This window comes from Epinephelus moara, chromosome 23 (genome assembly GCF_006386435.1).
Source record: "Epinephelus moara isolate mb chromosome 23, YSFRI_EMoa_1.0, whole genome shotgun sequence".
Classification (NCBI taxonomy): domain Eukaryota; kingdom Metazoa; phylum Chordata; class Actinopteri; order Perciformes; family Serranidae; genus Epinephelus; species Epinephelus moara.
Window position 1 is genome coordinate 28,275,156 of NC_065528.1, and position 23,877 is coordinate 28,299,032.

General features: G+C 40.2%; 1 protein-coding gene across 1 annotated transcript; it reads left to right on the top strand.

The window, feature by feature from the left end:
• The first annotated feature begins 1,681 nt into the window (after positions 1-1,681).
• Positions 1,682-23,387, top strand: LOC126385220 (endosome/lysosome-associated apoptosis and autophagy regulator family member 2-like). The gene is made up of 22 exons (XM_050036823.1): positions 1,682-1,928; positions 8,030-8,150; positions 8,349-8,538; positions 8,642-8,789; positions 10,655-10,744; positions 10,835-10,940; positions 11,045-11,194; positions 12,061-12,149; positions 12,957-13,137; positions 13,398-13,526; positions 15,465-15,555; positions 15,773-15,875; positions 16,042-16,179; positions 16,286-16,558; positions 18,210-18,383; positions 19,777-19,966; positions 20,042-20,138; positions 20,212-20,313; positions 20,418-20,544; positions 20,649-20,827; positions 21,551-21,713; positions 22,562-23,387. Exons 1-22 carry the CDS (start codon positions 1,827-1,829, stop codon positions 22,631-22,633), a joined length of 3,015 nt encoding a protein of 1,004 aa, XP_049892780.1. The 5' UTR covers positions 1,682-1,826; the 3' UTR covers positions 22,634-23,387.
• The last annotated feature ends 490 nt before the right edge of the window (positions 23,388-23,877 follow it).

Consider the following 23,877-nt stretch of genomic DNA (forward strand, 5'->3'; position numbering starts at 1 on the left):
GCTCTCATGTCAACACTGTCTGTGTGTGTTTCCTGAGTGCAGGTGTGTCAGTGTATGTTGGGTCAACTCTGTCTCTGATTCCACTGTTTGATATCCTCACTCTCCCGGTGCAGTGTGTGATTTAATCTGCAGCATATTGTGATGCAAAACTAAAACCATCCTCCTTGCTGTTCTAACTATTGTCCTGCTCAGTTTCACTGTTCCCCTCCAGCTGATCTGTCAGTGCAGAGTTATAATAAGCTCCTCAGCCTGCAGGCCTGCTGTCCATCTCCTGCTGTCAATCAAGATAACGTGCGCGTTATCACACTCGTGGCGTCACTGTCTGACTGCAGGAAGTGAAAATACCACAAACTCAACAGTCTGAGACAGGCTGCGTGCCTTCAAAATAAAAGCACAGAGCTAAAGATTCTAAAATATGTAGATATTGATGTGCTAATGTTTCAGTGAACACACTTTAATCAGTAACAGCATTTTATTTCCCACTTTCGGAGTCACTTCAGGGTCTAATAATGATGCCGTTTCTGTGGAGAAATACTGTATAAATCCTTAGCAGACATTTAACTCTGGTGGAATGCATTAAATGATGACAGTGAAGTTTAACTTTGTCTCTTACAAATGAAATAAAAGATCAAGATAAAAGTGTTTGAATTTGACAAAAGTCAGGTATGAGGATTAGGGCTGTGATTGCCAGTTATTTTCTTTATTGATTCATCTGGAGATTGTTCTTTTGTTTAGTCAATGAATTTGTAGTAATAGTAAAAAAATAAATAAATAGATAAAAATGTCCATGATAAGTTATTCAAGTGACTTGTTTAATATGGGCAACAGTCCCAAACTCAAACGTATTGATTATCATATTTAAAAAAAGGATTAAATTTTCACAGTTTCTAAAAAAAAATTTGCACGAAACAATGAATTAATTCTCAAGATAGTTGCCCAGGAATTTTATGGTTTGTTTAAGTGTAAGTTTGATAGCACTGTGCGACAACAACAAAAATAAAATGTTATTTTTTTTATGCGTATGTACAGCTTAGCACCTTTCTTAAATAATGACTACATACATACACAATCATAGATAAACAAGAATGGTTTCAATGTGGCACGTTTATAAGATATCGTAGTGGCATTACACAGTAGTGGCACACTGCATTAAAACTTATTTAAACTTGCTGTATACAAAGCAAATGCAACACACAGTAGGCAGTGAAGGACTTGCATTGGTGTGTGTCATATAGAACCCCCAATGTAAATTATTATTGTAGATATTATTATTTTATTTTGCTTTTTTCTTTCATTTATTATTATTTTTACTATCATTATTATTTTTACTTATTGTTGCTGTTTCTATACATGTGTGTGAGTGAGTGTGTTATAATTTTTCAGTTGCTTTTATATAGCTTTTAAAGAAAAGGCACATTTGGTATTCTATGGGGGGGTTTTTTTGGTATAATGTTGAAAACCTAATAAACAGGTTGTTGAAAAAAGTCTGCAAAATGAAAAATAATGTTAGTAAATTATCATAAATAATAATAAGCTACTAATGAGAATAATAGGACATAAGCATAATAACAAAAGAATAAGAATACCTCATTACACTGTGCCACAACCTCTCCTTTCTCACTTTATTCCAGTTTTAATTTGAAAGCCAGGACCGGAAGTTCACATTATACACCGTCTACCTTGATGGAGGAGTGGGTGGAGGCGGTGGAGGGTGAGTGAGAGACAGGCAGGCAGGCGCATCAATGACAGGCACAGCTCCGCTCGGCCTGGTTGGTGTTTGTGGCTCCAGGCAGCGGACCGCCGGCTGTCTGTGATCCGACCCGAGGATGCGGGAGCAGGTGTGGGCCTCCTGGTTCCCCCGCTGCCTGGTACTCATCATCACCGCTCACACAGCAGCTGTGTCCGCAGAGCTGCGGCCGTGCGATGAGGTGAGTGCGCTTTATCATTATCATCATTATTAGATGTCCTGACTTCGAACTACAAGTGTGAAGAAGCGTTTTAAGAGGCCAGATCAGATCAGGATTTTAATGTCTTTTTACGTCATTATTCTCATGTAGGAATTACTGATTATCACATGTTATAATGCCGTGATCAAGTCAAGACAATGGCCATGCATGCAGGAATAAACAGCCACATTTGCTCCACAATGCTTCTCCTAATGCACAGTAAAAATCACAACAGGTTATTTTCCAGCTGTATATTGACTCAACAGTATCTGGGTCTATGTGAGGACACACGGTCCTCTGTACGCCGCTGATCGGCTTATAATGCGCTTCATGTTGACCATAAAGACGCTCCATATACCGAGATGACGCTGTCTGCTGGCCTCCATCCCGCCTCTGGCAGCCTGCTGCCGGCCAGCCGGGGCCACCAGCGCCCGCTGAGGAGGAGGGAGAACTGGAGCAGAGCTATCAGGGGCTTTCTTTTGTTATCCAGTTTTATTATGGAGCCCAGAGGCGAAGTGAGGATGTTACAGGATGTAGGCTAATTATCTTTCTTAACACTGTTTTTTTTTGTTTAAGTGAAATTTAAATTAACATCCAAGATTTAATAAAACTATTCTGGGAAACCTTTTTTTTCTCTCTTTTAAAGGAAACGTTAGATGAGAAAATTGTTACCACTCTCCTGTTTGTCCCTTAAATTAGGGACTGTTCGTTATTTATAATGGGGGAGGAGGTGCAAAAAGGGGACTATGACAAAGAATTTCTTTCTTTTTTTTATTAATTAAAAAAAACAAACATTTTATTTAAGGGACTCCTGTTTTTTCTTTTTGTTTTGGCTTAGGGGAGGGGCATACGAATTTAGATTGTTGTATTTTGTATTTATTTGACCAACAAGAAATATTTTCTTCAAATATTGCAGAAATTACACCATTTATCACAACCAGAAAATGTAAAAACAGAATTTATCATTGTAAATTTCAAATATTTGATGGTCCTCCTTGGACACATTGTGTGCGACGAATGCTTCTGTCGGAAAAAAAAAAACATATGAGTTTAAAATAGTGACATTTCATCAAGATCACTTTGTTCTGTGTGTCTCATTTAAAATTTAGCCAAAAATAAACCATTTGCAAGCATGCACGACAGGAGTGAAAAACAGGAACCATTCTCACTCCAAAATCATCAAAATCCGGCATCAGAAACCAAGGAAAAAAGGCGTCCTTTAACGTCGGCATGATACGCAGCTGGTTGCTGTTATAGTTTTAACAGCACCTGGTGGTGTCAAGGGGAAACAGCGGGACAAGGACGGGAGTTAAGGCGGTGAAAGTCCGACTGGAGTGGGCTGGAGGGGTGGTGGGTGGGTCCAACAAACACCAACCTTCACCCAGGAGAGCGGTGTTTGCATCCCGTTAGATTATAAAGCCAAACCCTGTTCTTTTTTCCTAAACCTATCCAGGTGTGTTTGTTGTTGAAAGAAAAAAAACATCAATTTGCAATGTCGAACCAATGTACTGTGTTTATTTTGAAAGAGACTGTATGTAAACTGTAGATTTCCTGTGAAATCAGAAGTGTATTTTGAAAGAAGACAATCCATGTAACAGGCAGAACTTGACATGGTGTCCCAGAACGTCAACAACCAACACACCCAGGGTACCTTGGACGCCATATGTGGACATGGAAAGTCCATGACCAAACGTCAATATGTGACGAGGTCGAAGTGAGAGTGTGTTGCCCAATGACTTTAATGACCCATATCATCAAAATATATCAGAAGAAAACATTCCTGCATGGCAAAAGATTAATGACATACTTTTTTCTCAGTAGCTGTAACTGAATACAATTAGATTTATTTTGTCATTTAATTACATAACTCATTACATGTAATTAGCCACTCCTTAACTGTGATCGTCTGTAGGAAGATTCCCCACTGTATTTTAGTATTCCCATTTCAGAATAATATATTATTGAATCATAATTATTGGTGCGTCAATGTGTACGTCAACCTTAATGCTGCTGCCGGTAAAGATCGGGCTGATTGTAATTGTTTTATACACTATCTGCTGAGTAGCCTGTGGATTTCCCTCAGGGATCAATAGACTTTTATTTTCATCTAATATGACATCATCATTTGTTGGCTGGAGTAACTAAAGTTAGCAAATACATGTACAATACTTCTGAAATGCATCAGGGAGCTGCTAAACCATCTGGAGCAGTAAATATTATTTGAATGAGATTAGATGACATTTAACTTTAATGCACTGCACACAGTAAGTACCAGTACAACAGTAGCATCTAATCAGATAGTAAAAGTGTGTATGGAGAGATGTAAAGATAAACAAGTGTGCAGAATGAACAAGAGACCAGGGTAACTGTTATCTGTAGAATAAACAGAACAATATATGTGATGTTATGTGGGCCTGAAGTTTAAACAATAGGCAGTTATGTAATATTTAAGGTGTAAAATAAACGATATGTTCAGTTGAATGTGGTCAAAGTTTGCCAGCTGTCTTGTGATGGTCTAAATGCAGGTTCAGATACTTTTCCGTCTCGACAGGAACAGTTTTCAGGTGAATCTTTGTCGTTTCACAAGAGATGCTTTTGGCATCAAACATTTAAATATCAGCTATCAGCAGACTGAAAAGATTAGAGTCCATCTTTCCTGTTGTCTGCACAAATCCAAAAACCTCCAGTTCTATAATCTCCTGACTCAGAGGATGGCTCGTCATGGCGTTGAATTTTATCCCCCCCCCACCTCCCTCTTCTTCCCATCAGTCTCCATGACAACCAGCGTGAGTCACCGGGGAGACCAGCGGAACACATTAGCCCGTGTCCTTTTTTTATCAGTCTCACCTTTTCCCCCCTCTGTCAACACATTAGGACCGAACCAGCGCTCTTGTTTGTCCACCTACACAGAAAGAGACAGCAGGTGAATCTCAGCGCAGGTTGCCATGCTACATGCTAATGAAGTGGTCGCTCCCTCACATGGCAATCCACAGTTTGTTTGTGTGTGTGTTGGGGGAGGGGGGGTGCAGCATGAATGGCCATTTTTGTTGTTGCATTGAGCAGATTAGTCATTTGACAGAGCTCAAGTTTATCTGTGCCGCACACACCTCGCATCTGCAAACCATCTCTGATTAATTCCCCCGTACACCCGTCTCAGGTCATTTCTGTGATTGTTTCAGTTTAATTAGCTGCTACTTAGATGTCAGAGCTCGGCTGCAGCCAGCTGCCTGCGTGCTCTGATGGTTTGTCTGCCTAGTTGAACAGCAGGTTCGGGGGAGGAGATGGAGATCTGCCAGAGCCAGGCTTTGGACTCACTTACTGCTGCCATAATTCTGCAAGATATGCATAAAATAGGAAACTGATTTAGAGGCTTTGACATTTATTTAATTAAAAGTAAAATCATAATGCACCATTGCATCATTTTTATAGCCGTAGGATACCTAAAGTCCTCATTTAAATGCTGCCATGGCCAAAAATATAATGTCAACAGTAATAATTTCAGACATATGCTAGCTGTTTTCTCCTGTTTCCTTACACTAAGCTAAGTTAAGCTAAGATAAGCCTTTGCCTGTGTCTGTATTTGTAGTGGTGAGGATGTGATATGATGATGTAAAGGAGAACATTTATTTGTGTCCTGGTTGGATAACAAGGCTAAACAGTCTACAGCTGCTAACAGCTCTGTGATGCAGCTTTAATTAGGCACAGCAGTGCTTTGAGCTAAATGTTAGCATGCAAACATTTGCTAATTAGCACTAAAAACAAAATAAAGTCCATGTCTAAATAATATTATGGCTAAAAATATAATATTAGATAGCAATAATCATTTCAGAAACATGTTAGCTGTTCCCCCCCGTTTCCAGTATTTATGCTAAGCTAAGCTACACTAGGCTAAGATAAAATAAGCTAAGCTTAACATGTCTGTGTCTGTATTCGTAGCGGTGAGGGTGTGATATGATGATGTAAAGAATAAAAAATGATTTATGCAGCATCATATCCTGGTTGGATAACAAGGCTAAACCGTATACAGTCATGCTAGCAGCTTCGTAAGGCCGTAATTAGGCACTGCAGTGCTTTCAGCTAAATGTTAGCATGTTGATGTTTCGCAGGAACATTGTTAAGCATCTTAGCATGCAAACATTTGCTAATTAGCACTAAAAACAAAGTACATCGGAGACGAAAGTCCACATCTAAATACCATTATGGGTAAAAATATAATATTAAATAGCAAAAATAATTTCGGACACATACAAGCTGTTGCCCCGTTTCCCATTTTTACACTTAGATAAGCTAAGCTAAGCTAAGTTATGTTAACCTAAGATAGGCCTTTGTCTGTGTTTGTATTTATTGCAATGAGGGTGTGATATGATGATGTAAAAAATACAAAATGATTTATGCAGCACCATGTCCTGGTTGAATGACAAGTCTTAACCGTATAGAGTCATGCTAGCAGCTCTGTGAGGCCATAGTTAGGCACTGCAGCGCTTTGGGCTAAATGTTAGCTTGCTGATAATTGACAGGAACATTGTTTTGCGTCTTTGCATGCGAACATTAGCTAATTAGCACTACACACAATGTACTGAGGCTTAAGTCCACGTCTAAATACCATGATGGCTAAAAATATAATATCAAATAGCGATAATCATTAACGACACATGCTAGCTGTTCCCCCGTTTTTAGTCTTTGCGCTAAGCTAAGTTAACCAACTGCTGGCTGTAGCTTCATATTTACTGTACAGGTTGAGAGCGGTATCAATCTTCTCAAACAAAGTCTCACACTTTCCCAAAATTAGATAATAAAGTGCATATATAGAAACTTCCGCGCACACTATTTGCTGCTGGTTCATTTTTTATTTATATAATACAATATTTTGGTCTAAATAATGTACCCAAGAAAGGTTGTTGAGACCAAAATGTTGTAATAAATAAATATGAAATGAGCAAATAATAAGTGACACAGTGTGCAGGAGGGTTTTTTTTACTTCTGTTTAGGATTTTTCTAAAAAATGAAGTGCTTTCACAGAAGTTATGAAAGCAAAGGATAGATAATGTATTACATAATAATATATAGAATATAATAGAAGAACAGAAACAGAACAAACATGTTCAGAGGCAGTTTGGTGAAGAAAAAAAATACCTTGAAACCAGAAAGATTATAACGTGTAATGTATCGGTTAAAAAAGATTTTTAAAAAAAACTAAAACTCAGCTCTTGTACTGAACACACTGTTAGCTGTCTATCTCTAGCTCCTGTTTATACAGAGTTTAAAGGCTCTTCATTATATTTTGCTTTGGGACAAAATGTTCTGAATGAATGAATGTTCAATCAGTTCAGATGATGAGCATGAAGTCACAACCAGCAGGCCTTGAAAAGAAGCCACTGTATCGACGACCTGCTGTCCTGCTCTTAATGGACCATTAGTGGTCCAGCGGTTTGGTTGCCGTGGCAATCAGGGTCAGCCACCACTTTTACCCCGGCAACCAGCTTTTGTTTTCAAATTAAATCAGCTACGTGCTCGCAAAAAAAGTCATTTGAGTTCAGTCAGGGCTGTGTGTTACTGAAAAAAGTGTTTCTGATGTCGACTGGAGATGAAGACCTGTAAGCGGGTTTGAGCATGTGTCTGAGTGTGTGTATGAGTGTGTATTTGTAGTGGGGAGGATTTGCTTAACAGTACTGATAATGTAAAAAAAAAAATGATTTATGCATATTCAGGTCCTGGTTTGATAACAGTCATGGTAGCAGCTCTGTGAGGCTATACACAGAGCTAAATGCTAACATGCTGAGCCATGGTTACACCCTCTTAGTTTAGCATGTTAGCATGCAAACATTTGCTAATGAGCACTGAACACAAAGTACAGCTAAGGTTGATGGGAAGTTTAATATGTATTTGTAATATTTATTATTGTTATAATAAAAGTCATCCGTGTAACGATATGATTGCCACACAAAAATATTGCAATACTATTGATTTTATCCCCCACCACTAATGAATGCCTGTATAAAATGTAATGATATATTTCAGTTTTGACCAACATGGTTCACTGGGTGGTGTATTGATCTGTGTGTGTATCTGTATGTGTTCTGCAGACAGACTACTACTACCAGTACACAGAGTGTGACAGCACTGGGTCACGATGGAGGGTCGCCATCCCTCTCAATCCAGGCTCCTGCTCAGACCTTCCACCTCCGACCAGAGGAACAGACTGCTGTAAGTACTGAGTGTGTGTGTGGGTGGGCACAGCGTTGTGGAGCTGCAGTCCTGGTGGTGGGTGGGCCAGATAGGTGACTCCCAGCCACACCTGCTGCATCCTGTTGATCAGAATGTCTGTTTCTGTTTCTGTGTGTGTTCATATCTTTGTGTGTGCAATCACATGTCAATGACCCTCTCTCCCTCACCGTCTCACAGCTTTCTCCTGTCCGGCTGGGAAGTATTTAGAGATGGCCACGCAGCAGTGCACACCATGTGCGGCCGGCTCCTACTCGCTGGGCAGTGGCCTCCGTTTTGACCAATGGGACGCGATCCCTGCAGGCTTCACCAGCCTGGCCAGCTTCTTGGACCCCGGGCCGAATGGAGAGGACATTCAGGCCTGTAACAGGTGACACAGACACTCACAAACGCCACTATTCCCACAAGTTACCATGGAGATGAGTATGCAGCCATTCTCCTTTTTTGCTGAGTGTGTTTTGTCCGTGCTGCAGCTCATCATGGACGCCGCAGGGTGTGTATCTGGAGTCAAACCGTGACGAGTGTACAGTGTCTTTGGTTTACGCCGTCCATCTGGAGAAACAAGGCTCCGTTTCCTTTACCTACCAGTACCCTGACAACAACATCTTCTTTGAGTTCTATGTAAGCACCTCTAATTTATTCTGATATATACATTCCCCAATATATCAGGCTAATATTAGCTTCTTCTGACGTTCCTCTTTATCTATATTTCTGGGTTTTTTATTACATATATGCCACAGGAATCAACCCAGACTTCACTGAACAGTCTGTAAAATTTACAGTAATAAACTGCCCAGTCCAAGTTATTTAGTATAAGAAGAGTTTGAGAATACATTGATCATCGAAATGTTATTTCAGAAGCTTTTCCATCTGAAAAGAATAAATCCAAGAAATAGTCAGACATTTTGGGAAATATGCTGATACCACTCCTCATGTCTGTAAGCTAAATATGAAGCTACACCTCGCAGCCAGCTAGCTTAGCTTAGCATGAAGAAGCAGGAGGAAACAGCTAGCCTGTCTCTGTCCAAAAGTAACAAAATCTACCCACTAGCATCTCTAAAGCTCGGTAAAATTTACATCACATCTTGTTTAATTTGTACAAAAACTGCTTTTGTACAAGAACAAAAAGTTGCATCTGGAAACCTCAAGGTGACGACAAGCTAGCTGTCTCCCCATCTTTTGTGCTACGCTAAGCTAACAGGCTGCTCGCTGCATCTTCATATTAAGCAGACAAATATGACAGTGGTATTGAGCTTCTCATCGAACTCCTTAAGAAAGCAATTAAGCATATTTCCCAAAATGCCAAACTATTTTTAGATGAGGATATTTTGAGCTAAAAGTGTATTAAAAGGAATACTTCACTCCAAAAATGACCATTTGTATATCAGTTTCGCTCCCTGTGTTACGTTGAATTCAAAAAGAAAACTTTGTTTTTCCTGCATGCCTCCACGGTGAACAAAGAATCCAAAAACATGAAAAAATTATTGGTGAATTTAAGTCATAGGGGTTCACGTTTACAACAGCAAAACTATATCAAAACATCAGTTTACGAACTCTCAGACAACTCATGCCGTATAATCCAAGTCTCATTTATCCACTCGTATGCTCAGCACTTCCCAAACAGACAGACCCTTTTGACGGGGAACTGAACTGAAAGCGAAACTTAGGCTGCTTTCAGACCTAGAGTTGACTTGCTTTGGTCCGAATCAGGGATTAATTTTGTCACAAAGTTGTATAATTGCCTAGAGTTGGTTCGTGTTCTCACGGCAGCATTTACAAGCGGACCAGATCAAATGCCTTGTGTGAGAAAGCTGCTCTTGATTGGTCAGAATTTCCATGTGGGAAAAATCCAGGAAGTAAAGCAAACGTTGAAGAAGAGTACACTTGCAAGATAAATGTGACACTTTCTAATGTCACAATGGAGGGACAACTACGCAGGTTGATTTTAGCGCTGCTCATCGTGGACTATATTGCTGTCATTGTTCATTTTAGTCAAACCATACAGTTTGAAAACGAGGCGCGGCTCCAACTAGAAAACAATGTTTTGATGCATTGGATGTGCTGAATGTGCATATTAAGGCAGTACAGGAGGAGGTGCACATTAATAATCCTCCAGGACTGTAACATGCTCATGTTTAACCCAAACAATGTGTCATGTGACTGCAGTTGCTTCACATCCAGGTCGGAACACGTTCTCACCACAAATGAACCGCACCAGAGTTTGTTTGTAACCAGACCAAGACCACTTCTTCAAGAAGGTCTCAGGTCTCATAAATTCAACAAAACACACGGCGAGTAACTGATATACAAATGGTCATTTCAGGGTGGAGGCTTGTGTCCAAAACTCCTTCCCCTCATCAAATTCATATAAAACCTAAGTTCACAGTAACAGCAATGTAATAAAGGGAGGGGCAGCAGCTGTTGTTTGGAAAACTGTTTTTTGTTTTTTTTTGTGGCTAATAGCTACCATGTCGACATGTGTTCAGGTCCAGAACGAGCAGTGTCAGGAAATGGCCCAGACTGATGACCAGAAGTGGATTAAAGTCACCAACAATGGAGAATGGGACACACACACAGTGAGTATCTGACTCTGCTTGTGTTATTAGGGACAGTATTATGGTCTGTGTGTTCACTATGTGCATGTTCTTTGTTGTTGTTGTTTGTAGGTGAGTCTGAAGTCCGGTACCAACATCTTGTATTGGAGAACCACAGGCATCCTGGTGGGAGGGAAGATGGTCAAACCTGTGCTGCTCAAGAACATCCAAATAGAAGGTAAAGAAAACACATAACACATTTATGACGGATGTAACAAGTGGAGATGAATTCTTAAGATTACTTCTCAGATATAAATCATAAATATATATATATATGTCCAGGTGTAGCCTACACATCGGAGTGTTTCCCGTGCCGGCCCGGCTGGTTCAGCTCGGCCCCAGGCTCCTCCTCCTGTCAGCCATGTCCCAGCAACACCTTCTCCATAAAGGGGGCTTCCTCCTGCACACCCTGCCCTGAGCACCACTACTCACGTATGTACACATGTAACAATGGAATCCAGCTCACACTCAAACTAGTTGTCTGTTGTTGGCTTAATCATATCCAGTGAAAAGTGGTAAAGAAAAAGGGGGTAAAGGACTAATGTGGGAATCGAATCGATGCTGTACCTAAGGCATAGGCTCTGCAGCGACGTAGTACCCTACGCTGTAGCCCGACGTGCACCTCCCCAGAAATGTAACTACAAGTCACAGTGACGCAGACCTCCTGTCTATTTCTGTAAGCTGAAACCATTTCCCAGATAAGAAACAATAAATTGTGAAGACAATAAAGCCTCCACAAAAATAGCATTTTAAGTCTTGTGTGTGATTTATCCTGGCTTCATATGAGCAGAGGAAATCTCCGCTCGTCGCTAGGCTAATTTATACAAAGTAAAATGCCATAGGCTTGTGCTAATAACGTTAGCATGTTATATTCGTCTGGAAAACGTGTTTAGTATAAGACAGTTGTTTTGTCAGTGAACCTTGTGAGTTGTAATGGAGCCAAATTTTGTCACGTTGTCTTTGTTAAATGTTGCTGTTGTTCCTGGCTTCATATGAGTAGAGGAAAAAGTCAGCTAGCCACTAGGCTAATTTATGCAATGTAAAATGCCATAGGATTGTGCTAATAACGTTAGCATGTTGTATTTGTGGGGAAAATGTGTCCAGATAAAGACAAGTGTTCCTATTCTTAGATTAACTTTGCTGTATAATATTTTGTGTTAACCTTAAGACTTCACATTTTCCTCTGTAAAGTAACATACAAGTAAATGTGATTTACCATCATCACACTCTGGTTGTACATATTTTCTCTGCATGATCATCATTGTTTCGTCCTTCTGTGGTTTTGACTCCTCTCCCAGACGAGGGCTGGGCAGAGTGTAAGGTGAGGCCGCCGTGTTCAGAGAAGGATTACTTCCAGATCCACACCGCCTGCGACAGCGAGGGGAAGGTCAGCGGCATCCACACGTTTCACATTTCACACACACGCACATCCTCACCTTTTCACTACACAAGGACAGACACAGAAACACACCCTCTTTCTCATGGGGTTTAAATTGAAGGTACATACACTAAACGATTAAACAGAGAGTTTTAAGGTCACGTTAGAGAAGTTGTCAAAGATTTGTTGACAATTTAGTTGCTTTCAGTTTGAATTTCTATGATAATGCACCCAAACAAACCAAAATAATCCAACTAAACACTTTTGACAACACATTAATGAGAAAAACTCCCATGATTGGTTTTATATTTGAAATATGATCAGCATTAGAAGTCTGTTTGTCTTTATGTTAACAGTTAACATAAGAAGAATAATAATGAATCATGCTGTCTGAATGTATTCATCTGTAAATTAAAAGCACTGCTCATTCATACAGGATGATAATGCTGCCTGCTTTTACTGCATTACATTTAAATTGATTAAAAACGGCGAAGAGGTTTTATCGGCTCACTCAGGTCGTTGTGTCAGACACTGGAGAAGTCACACAATGTGATGAGCAGAACGGAAATAATGAAAAGCTTTGCATGTCATCTGATCCAAAGTCAACTTCCTTGGCACTTGTCCACAACCTTGGTCTGTTTTGATTCACATCTCTGAAAGTGCTGAGTAAGAGCAGAAAAGAAACACATCCCTCTTTAGCTGATGGCATTGTTTGTTCTTTAGGTGTCTCAGTCTGTATTACTGCAGGTACATTTATATTTGTTTTTAATTTGAGCAGAGTAAAGCCCCTGACCTCTGTGGCTTTGTCGATTACAGACGCAGGTGTTGTATCGTTGGGTGGAGCCAAAAATCTGTGTAGAGAACATCACGGGAGCCGTAGAGCTGCCTGCAACAGGGCAGAGAGAGCCTTGCCCTCCTTGCAACCCCGGCTACTACAACAGCAACGACTCCACCTGTCTGCCCTGCCCACCTGGAACCCACTCAGATGGCACCTACGGTAAACCTGCACACACCTGGCATGTATAGTATTGTTACCAGAGTCCCGGTGCTGTATTGATATAATTTGGAGCTTTTTAATCTGTATTTATTCAAGGAAAGTCAAATAAACACCCAAACAGAGGTGGCCCAGCTGGATTATCCACTCTTGAAAAGATGGTTCATGTGCAGACATAACATTTTACTCAGGAGGACACGACCATTGTTGTCTCTAAATGAAGCTTTTGTGTTTTTGTGTGTGCCTGTGTTTGTGTGTACCAGTGTGCACAGAGTGCCCTGCAGGTACAGAGCCGGTGTTAGGTTACGAGTATAAGTGGTGGAACGTGCTGCCCTCCAACATGAAGACTTCCTGTTTCAATGTTGGCAACTCCAAATGTGACGACATGAATGGTGAGCACAATCACACCTGAGCTGTCACTGAGGCATGAAGGAAATGTTCACACCTCACACAATAGTTCACATTTGAGTTGGAATGAAATATGTGAAATATGATCGCCCTTATAAAGAAGGAACTGTTTCCACAGTGTGTGCGTTGGCATTGCATTGGAAGACAGATACAACCATACAGTCCGTACACCCACAGAAACACATTAAAACATACTTATACATCCAAACATACTGTATATCTACAGAAACATTCCCTGTAATCAGCAGGACAAAACCACCATGACATTTCTTTGTTGGTTAGATGAGGTCTCAGCAGCGCTGCAAGTAGGAGCTGCTTCTAACTAACTAACTGCTCTAACTAGATGCTCTAACTAACTGCTCTAACTAGATGCTCTAACTAACTAATCGCTCTAACTAGATGCTCTAACTAACTAACTGCTCTAACTAGATGCTCTAACTAGATGCTCTAACTAACTAACTGCTATAACTAGATGCTCTAACTAACTGCTATAACTAGATGCTCTAACTAACTAACCGCTCTAACTAGATGCTCTAACTAACTAACTGCTCTAACTAGATGCTCTCATGAACTAACTGCTCTAACTAGATACTCTAACTAACTAACTGATCTAACTTGATGCTCTAACTAACTAACTGCTCTAACTAGATGCTCTAACTAACTAACTAACTGCTCTAACTAGATGCTCTAATTAACTGCTCTAACTAGATGCTCTAACTAACTAACTAACTAACTAACCAGCTGAACAATTGATCATGAAATATTTACCTTCTGATTTCTAGCTAAATAACATCTAACCACCCATTAACTGACTTACTACCAAAGTAAGTAAGTAAGTAAAAATATATCATAAAAGTATCTCCTAACTCACTAACTAGCTGAACCCACTAACTGATTACAAAATAATTACTTTCTAATTTGGTTCATGAATCTAACCACCTATTAACTAACAACCTACTACTTAAGTAAGTAAGCAAAAATGTAAGTACTAACTAACTAACTAACGAACTAATTAACCGAACTCAGCAATTGATAATAAAATAATACTTTTACTATTTCTAGCTAAATAACATCTAACCACCTATTAACTAGCTAACTAACAACCTACTTAAGTAATTAAGCAAAAATATAACTACCAACTATCTATCAATCAATCTGACTAACGAACTAACTAACTAGCTAAACTTAGTTATAGATTATGAAATAATTACTTTCTAATTTCTAACAAAATATAACCACCTATTAACCAACAACCTACTACTTGTGTAAGTAAGCAAAAATGTAATTAACTAACAAACTAAACTAAGCAGTTTGATTACCAAATAATGACTACTTCCTACGTAAGTAGGTAAATAAATGACATCTAACCATCTGTTAACAATTAACCATCTAACTAACTAAATAGATAAATAACTCAGTGACTATTAACGTAATACCTTTTAATTACCAACCAACTTAACCAACTGTTATTGTTTAACTAACCAGCTAACTAACTAACTGACCAAATACCCACCTGACCTTTAAAGTTCATTCTTGACCTTTGTAACAACATTTTAAAACAGCAGTCTTGTCACAAGGTCTATCTATCTATCTATCTATCTATCTATCCATCTATCATTTGTCAAGGACAATTTCAAAGCCCATTTTGTCTGAGCAATTTAAGGACATCTAAAACCTTTTCTGTTGATGAAGATCATGTGATATGTTCAAAAGCTCCAGAGCAAACTACTAAATTGACTTTGTGGTGAGTTTTGTCTCTCAACCTGTATAAACAGAAGATTTCTGTCCGTATAGAATCACCACTCTTACATCCAAGCCAGTTTAGGATAATGCAGTAAAATGACATCATATGTGTGCACTGATCTGTGATACAAAATCAGTGAGGCAGACTGTGTCTGTGTATCATGTGTGTTGTTCTGCAGGATGGGAGGTTGCAGGGGACCACATACGCAGCGGAGCAGGAAGTTCAGATAATGACTACCTCATCCTCAGCCTGCATGTGCCTGGCTTCAAGTAAGTGTGTGTGCTGTCTTTTTGGGGAGACCCAGTGAGATTTGATTTATCTATCTAAGTTTAGACTTCACAGAAAGAGAAAATCAAGGGAGCTGTCTTAGCAGAGAACAAAAGGTTATCACTGATGTAGTTGCTGGCTTAAATCTACTTTAACAATATCATATCTCTATGTTTTCATCATCTAAATCTCTGCCTGTGTTTGTGTTTTCGGTGGCAGGGTCCCCGCCTCACTTTCAGGGATGACTGGCAACGAGTTTGGCTGGATAACCTTTGTGTTTGAGACCATCTGCTCTGGTGACTGTGAGCTCTACTTCATGATGGTGTGTGCTTTGATTGTGTGTTTGGAGCAGACAGGCAGTAATTAGGTGACTAATTTTACCAGCAAGCCAGAATAGCCTCGCTAGTGTCACTGTGATCCAGTTTATAACAGTGTCCTGCATTTTGTTGGTTAGTAATGCAACTGTTTTACTGTGGCGCCCCCTGCAGGATGTGAATAGGAAGACCACCACAGTGGTGGAGTCCTGGGAAGGCAGTAAGGAGAAACAGTCGTACTCGCACAGCATGACCAGGAACGCCTCTGTCACGTATACGTGGGCCTTCCAGAGGACTAACCATGCTCTGGACGTATGTAAACTCACATAAAGTGTGTAGGAAGTGCAAAATGTGGCACTTTAATTAACCAACAACATATTTATACCTCAACATATGTTTCTACCTGTCCTGTGTGTAGGTGCGTCGGTATGTTGGTGACATGGTGAAGCTGTACTCCATCAGTGTGACGAACGTCCTGGACGGGGTGGCGTCAGCATGTCGGGCCTGCGCTCTGGTGCCCCAGAACTCCCAGCGGGCCGGCTCCTCCTGCGTCCCCTGCCCGGCTGGTTTTTACATCGACAGAGACACCAACCGGTGCCAGGAGTGTCCGCCCAATACTCACCTGGCAGGGCGCCACACCTACGGCCAGGACGCGTGTGTCGCCTGTGGACCTGGAAGTATCAGCAACAAGGTAGAGAGACCTCCTCTCAGCTTTTTTTATACTGATGCTGATGTGATACCTGCATTTTGGTGCATATACCGTAACGACACATCGTTGTTGTTTTTTTTTTTATCAACACTTAGAAATATACATATGTTTTTTTTAACTTTTTTGTTAAATGTTGTCCAAACACAAGCCGCTTCACTCCACTCTCCTAACTATTTGGCCTCAGTAGGACCTGGTAAGTTGTCAAGGATAATTAAGTCCCAACATCCTTAAACGAGACAACATTCCTGTTGTCTGCAAACGAGTACTTTCTAACCAGCAGGTTCGAGTCCGGCCTGCAACCCTTTGCTGCGTGTCAGCCCCCACTCTCTCTCTGTCTCCCCATTTCACACACTGTCCTATCCATTAAAGGCAAAAGCCCACAAAAATAATCTTTAAAAAAGAAAAAGAAAATAAAATTGTTGCCATATCAAACTACAAACATTATTAATCATGAATAAACAAGTTTCAACCATAAAATGTGATCAGGTTTTGGACCTTGTCCATGTTTGTGTCGGGATTGGCTGCAGACTGACTTGGCAGGGATGGCTGCCGTCTTTTTACACAGATAAGTGTACTGTGCTCTTACTACCACTAGATGGCACAAAAAGTGTCCATGAACAAGGACAACAGGTCTAAGTTAAGTAGAATGAAGTATAAGGTCAAGTAAACCCAACATGTGACGTCCTCATATGAGGACGCAGGGTCTCAGGAGGATATGACAGGAACTATGTGATCAAAGCGTAAGAAAACAGCATTCTGCATCTGAATCTGTGCTACAGACATGTTTGGGTCAAAACCAAAATGAACTGACATATGATACTTGATGCTGTCCCCGTGCTCTTACCTCACCCACAGCCCTTTCATAGTTAACTCAGTAACTAGAAAGTTAATAGGTAAGACAGGAGAGAGAAACCTGCCCTACAATACCAGCATTTGTTTGATTTTCTTGTATATCAGCATTTCTATAGAAACCACTTGGAGCTCTCTTCATGATTCTGAAAATAAAACACAAAAAATTTTACATGAAAACTTGACAAATGTCCATTTTGCTCAGGGTAGGAGAATGTTGAGGTTAAAATGTGATGAGATAATGTTTATAAAGATCCTGTTTTAAGTGCTCAGCTACAGTAGGCTTGATTTACAGCTAACAAAGACAACATGAAAGATTATTTCAGTGACAAAAAACACGTTAACTTACAAAAACTTTACTGTGAATTACAGCAATAAAAGGGTTACTACTATTTATAAAGCAGTAAGAACAGGTTTTTACCCCAGCTGACTCCGGACGTCGATATGACATCAGAAAGACTCTTACAGTATGTCGACAGATGTTAAATTTTAGTCGGAATGAAAATCGCGTTGACGATATTTTAAATGTTTAACGATGTTATAATTTCAGGTTGTGTGGACGTTATGATGTTTTGCAGACATTGTCTTTTGTTCTCCATACCTCATGACTAAATGATGGTTTTCTAGGTCAAGATGATGTCGGCATGAGATGGTCGGAAGACACAACACAACTTAAAACTAACAAAATATCAACGTCACCTTTCGACAGTCAAATTGATGTTGGCATTTGACATTGTGATTTCCAGCCAGAGGTTCAGTGTTTCTTTGTTTCCTTTTCTTTCAGGAACACTCTCGTTGCTATAGCGACTGCTCCTTCTCCCACACGGAGAACAACCGCACGCTGACCTTTGACCTCAGCCCCCTGAGTGACGTGGCCTCGCTGACCATCGGGCCGAGTTTCACCTCGAAAGGCGCAAAGTACCTTCACCTGTTCAACATCAGCCTGTGTGGCCACGAGGTAACTCACATGTAGTCGGTCTCAGATCTGTCAGACTCCTCTTATTCATTACAGAAAATATCTTTTACATCTTATCCTGTTTTATTTTCACCTTCCTTTAACTGGATGTTTTATAATTTCAGTTGTGTGTGGAGTTAATGGTTGAATAAGAGCCAAGATGTATTCTGCTGTTTCACTCATGGTTAGCTGTCTTGCATGCGGTGTTGGGGAGTAACTAGTTATGTGTAACAGAGTTATGTCATTAAAGACAAAATTAATTTAAATGTAATCTGTTACAGTTACTATTCTAATCATTAGTAAATACAATGGGGATATATCTGAATATATTTTGGGGGGTAAAAAGCTCATATGTAGAATTAAACATTCAATTTTTTTTTTTTTTTGTTGAGGAACTTCTGATAAAAGTTTGACAGGAATCAGTGCTGAGTACTTCTGTGTGGTTTAAATTTATGTTTTCAGTACTTTTCAGCTTCAAAACATTTGAAGAAAAAAAGTAATGAAATATAATCAAATGTAATTTAGTTAAATTACTTTGATTAAGCACCGAAAATAGTTGAATTACATATTGTGTTTTTAACAGGGTAACTAGTAATCTGTAACCCATTACATTTCTTATTTAATCAAATACTTATTCATTTCTTGCACTGCACAGTAATTTTTATTATTCAGATACTTTTATTGATTTTAACTGCACTGCAACATTTTAAATAATCTTTATTTTTGCACCTCTTGTTTGTACTTCTGCTCTTTTAATGGCAATTTTTCAAAATGGTAAATAATTTACTTTTTTTTAATTTATTCTGTTATTGTAAATCTGTATCCTTTATTATGCTTTATATTTTACTGCTCTGTAAAGTACTTTGAATTGTCCTGTAATATGAAATGTGCTGTAGCCAAAGCTGCCCTGCCTAAAGTAACCTTCCTAATGCTGCTTGCAAGAGCGTAATGCAAATATCTGAACACCTGTAATATACAAGTAATGAGAAGTGATTTTTAATGTTGGATTTTTATTTTCATGAATTGTAAGTTTAAAGCCTGCTGTGTCTGGATTAATTGATGTTTTTTTTAAGGATTCAAGGATTTATTATTGTTGTTATTCAACATGGGATTGCACAACGAAATTTAATTGTCGCCCCCTCCGTGTACATGGAAAACATCAGGTTTTCCAAATATTTAAATTATGATAAAATACAGACAAGTAGCGCTAAAGGAAGAAATCAGAAGGAAAACGTAACTCGTGTTCCCAACATTAAATATTCCAGCTACAACACAAACTGACATTTTCCATATCTTGTTTTGAAGATTTACTGACAATGTGTAAAGAAACAACAGGCGTAACCATAGAAACTGCCTGATCATAGTGATGCTATCCGGACGTCCTTGTCTGTTACAGGGGAAGAGAGCCGCCACCTGCACAGACAACGTCACTGACGTGTCCAGCAAGGACGAGCAGAGCGACCCGGCTCAGTTTGTCAACTCACTGGACAGCTTCATCTGCCAGTCAACCATCATCCCAGCGGATGGGCGGGGCTTCAGGATGTCCATTTCCTCCCAGTCCATCAGCCTCGCAGATGCTTTCATCGGTACGTCACTTGGTAAATCCCAGTATGTGGTCATCAGCTGGGCAAGTTGTCTCTGACATGTTTATTTGTTTCCAGGAGCAACAGTGGACTCCGTGTTGGATGGCGTGAACGCTAAACCGGATCTTTTTCCTGAGAACTCAAAGCACGTTCCAGACATCAACTTCTTCTACAGGTACAGCGTGAAACATGGAGGCAGGGTGAGCGTTTGTTTTTAGTGGGTTTAACTGTGTTGTGTTTTCTCTCAGGTCAGCGCAGGTCACAGCTTCATGTGATCAGGGCCGCAGCTCAGTCATCACTGTGCGCTGTAACCCCGAGAAGTCTGAGCGAGGAGAGCTCTCTGTACCCAGGTAGGTGACGATGTGTTTAGATCTCTCCACCAACAATGTGGTTTTTATATGTTTGACAACATGTTGTGTAAGAATTTAGTTATTCTCTGTGTGTGTGTGTGCAGCTCCTGTCCCGCAGGAACATGCGATGGATGTACGTTTCACTTCCTGTGGGAGAGCTCCAGCGCCTGTCCACGCTGCACTGAGGACGACTACCACCGGATAGAGGGAGCGTGCAAAGGAGGCATCCAGGTACATGTGTGTCTGCTCTGTCATTTAATTTATGAAGCCAGACCTCGGCTTGCACAAGCAACAAATGTGGAAACTCTCCGACTGTCACCCTCCACTCTCCTCAGGAGACTCTGTACGTGTGGAACGAGCCAAAGCTGTGCACCAAAGGTGTGTCGCTGCCTCCCAGGAGCTCGTCTCCGTGTGAGGCCATCGCTCTGTGGCTGAAGGTCGGGGTTGGTGGCGGAGCCTTTGTGGCCGTGCTGCTCATCTCTCTCACCTGCTATTTCTGGAAGAAAAATAAGAGGTTAGAGGCACCTGCCAATCAGACACTACCGCCGATCTCAGTCGAGGCCAACGTGCTCATTAAGATCACCTTGAGTTGTTATTTAAAGGCAGAGATGTCAGCAGCTGTTTGTCAGCAAGAGTAAAGGTTAAGAGTCTCTTAAGAGGTACACACGTTTTATTTACAGTTTCAGAAACATAGTCAGAGTTACAGTCTTACTGAAGGGTTGAGGTTTGACCAATGACCATTCGCCTCTGAGGAACCCTTTTAAAGAAAGGGGTCTTTAAGGGTTTCTCTGTAAGACTTTTTTTTTGGAAGGACAAATTCTTTAAGGATTGTTAAAAGCATGGGTGTAAAATGATCCTCACCCTCAAATATTCAAATGTTTGCCCATAAAATGTAGAAGGAATTCCCTCAGTCAATTAATTTTGCTTGTGTTCTGCCAAAGTTCATATCTTTACCATCACTTAATGCCACACAATACCACATGGTCTGCTGACATTATGGCATCTTGTATTTGGTTCTAATTTGGACCCAAATTTCAGATTTACCTAAATTATAATTAAGAAGAGCAGTTTGGTTTTTTTGGGATGAAACCACTCTCACAAAACATCAGCCAACAGCTTCTCCAGTTAACAAGTAAAAAGTTTCAGTGTTTGCCTGTAACCGCCTCCACACTGGATGTTGTCTGTACCTAATAACACAGTGTCTCACGATGACGGTGTCCCTGTGGTCTGTGGTCAGGCTGGAGTACAAGTACTCTCGTCTGGTGATGTCTGCCAACAAGGAGTGCGAGCTGCCAGCTGCAGACAGCTGTGCTCTGGCTGAAGGGGAGGAGCCTGAAGATGACGTGGTCTACACCCAGAAACCCTCCCTGCTGAAGAAACTGCGGGCTATCGCTAACAAGGTGTGCATTTGACTTTATTCAAACTGTATTCAGACACGTTGACCGAGCATGTGCTGCACGCTTCTGTCCAATCATCACTCAGATTCAGTGTCTACACATTTTAACAGACAAATCAGTTGTAATCGTATTCGCGTGGCCAGCACACTGTAAGAAATACCTCTTATAACAAGTCATTCAGTCGCATAGTGTCAAGTCTTCTGTTTTCTAGTGATACTGAAACCAGAAAGACACAGATAGTTTTGCCAGTAGAATCAAAAGATCACAATTAATAGTACAAACTCTTGAAACAAGGTGATTGAAAATCTGAAATTAGTTTTTTTAAAATGTCAGCAATTTCTTTGTTATTTTGTAGTAGTGGTTTTCAGTGCCCAGTGCACACCTGCATTTATATCTGTGCACAATAGCCTCTATAACATGCGTTATCATTCTTATCACGACATAAATGTTTTTTTATTTACTAATATCAAATGACAATTGACAACCAACCATTGCTCATGAATTATTTATTACCAAAATGATTCAAGAATCCATTTCAGTCTTTTTAAAATGACATCAAAGCACCAATAACACAAGATGACCAAAATCATTAGGATTCATCCTCTAGGCATCGTCAATATGTATGAGATTTCATGGTAACCCATCCAGTAGTTTTTAAGGTATTTCAGTCCAGACTGACAGACTGATGTTGCCGTCCCTAGAGCCACGCAGCTAGCATGGCTAATACGTAGGCCAGTTTGGTGGAAAACCACCCAATCAGGCGACGCTACTCCAGAGGTACATCTGTCAAACATATGTTTTGAAGTGTGGTAACAGATTCACCACATAACATTAATTTCTGTATCTTTCAGCACGAGGGTGGAGACGGCTGCGAGTCTGTGCAGCTGAACTCCTCCAAGTCTGATCGATGGGCTCTGGGATAAACAGACATCAGCAGAGAGAATCATGGAGGAACAGTCAGTCAGTGACAGCGCCCATCACCGCCGTCCTCCTTATGTGCCCTTTGTCCCGCCCTTCATTGTGAGCGGGGGGGCGCCAATACAGACCTCAGTTTTCACTGGAAAATGTTTGCCACTCGGATGCTGGCACTAACTGTACAGAGGCTTTTACTCTTAGATTACACAGGAAACACACGCCTGCTTTAACGCCATGGATGCTCAAGGGCGGCAACTGAGAGATGCTTTTAATGTTTTTTGTATGTTTTGTATCTTTATTTGGTATTTTCTGTTCTGAGTCATGTATTTATATCAATGTAATAATGACAAACCTTTATTAAAGTCCTGTTTGACTTTGGGATTTGTATGTGGATGTTTCGAGTTCATACACAGAACGACTCATGTGTGACAGGTATAAGGAATGACGTCAGGGCGTGTTATATGTTTGGAACGGGGGTGCCATCTTGAAAGGGTGCACTGTGTTACCTGTGCCTGCTGCGGTGGTCATGCCATGGTATTTGGACACACTAATCCTAATAAACATCATCAGTCCATATAACTTGATAACCCAAAACTGGATTTTATGCACAGTGCATCACTTCCACTCACAAACCTGGACATTTTAAACTATCTTGTTTTTGGGCTGAGTGCATTAACGTCAATAATAGAGATGATGGAGTGTGTACCTCAAAGATGGCGCCCTGTCCCACACAGCATGACATACCTTCACATCCTCTATTGGCCTTTTTATTAAAATCAAATTAATTAGTATGAATTCATCGAGCTTTCGTGTCGTTGAAGTCATTTTTCATGCAAAAAATGAATGGCTCCAACTTTTGAAATGTATAGATTTGCTGCTTTTCTTGTAATTATTGTATAATCTTAATGTATTTTTAATAACATTAAGGTTTGGTCTGTTGGTTAGACAAATATTATGGAAGTGTCATTTTTAGCTCTGGGTAAATGTGACAGCACTTACCGGTATTTTTTTTTTTTTTACAAATCAAACAATCAATAGATTAATCAAGAAAATAATCAGCATTATTAATCTAAAATAGAAAAAAACAATAGCTATAGTCCCATCTGCATTTACTTTTGATACTCAAGTACATTTTCCTGATAATACATACTTTAACTTGAGTTGTTAATTGTTGTTAATGCAGCCTCGTCTTCCATAATGGAGGTCTGTGGGAATTGTATTGTGGTGGAGGAAGTATTCAGAACTTTTAATT

Excerpts from the sequence above, each read along its gene's own strand:
- LOC126385220 (XM_050036823.1), top strand. The coding sequence starts at position 1,827 with ATGCGGGAGCAGGTGTGGGCCTCCTGGTTCCCCCGCTGCCTGGTACTC. Across the intron at positions 11,195-12,060 it reads CCCTGAGCACCACTACTCAC|ACGAGGGCTGGGCAGAGTGT; the intron begins GTATGTACACAT and ends CTCCTCTCCCAG. Across the intron at positions 12,150-12,956 it reads CCTGCGACAGCGAGGGGAAG|ACGCAGGTGTTGTATCGTTG; the intron begins GTCAGCGGCATC and ends TGTCGATTACAG.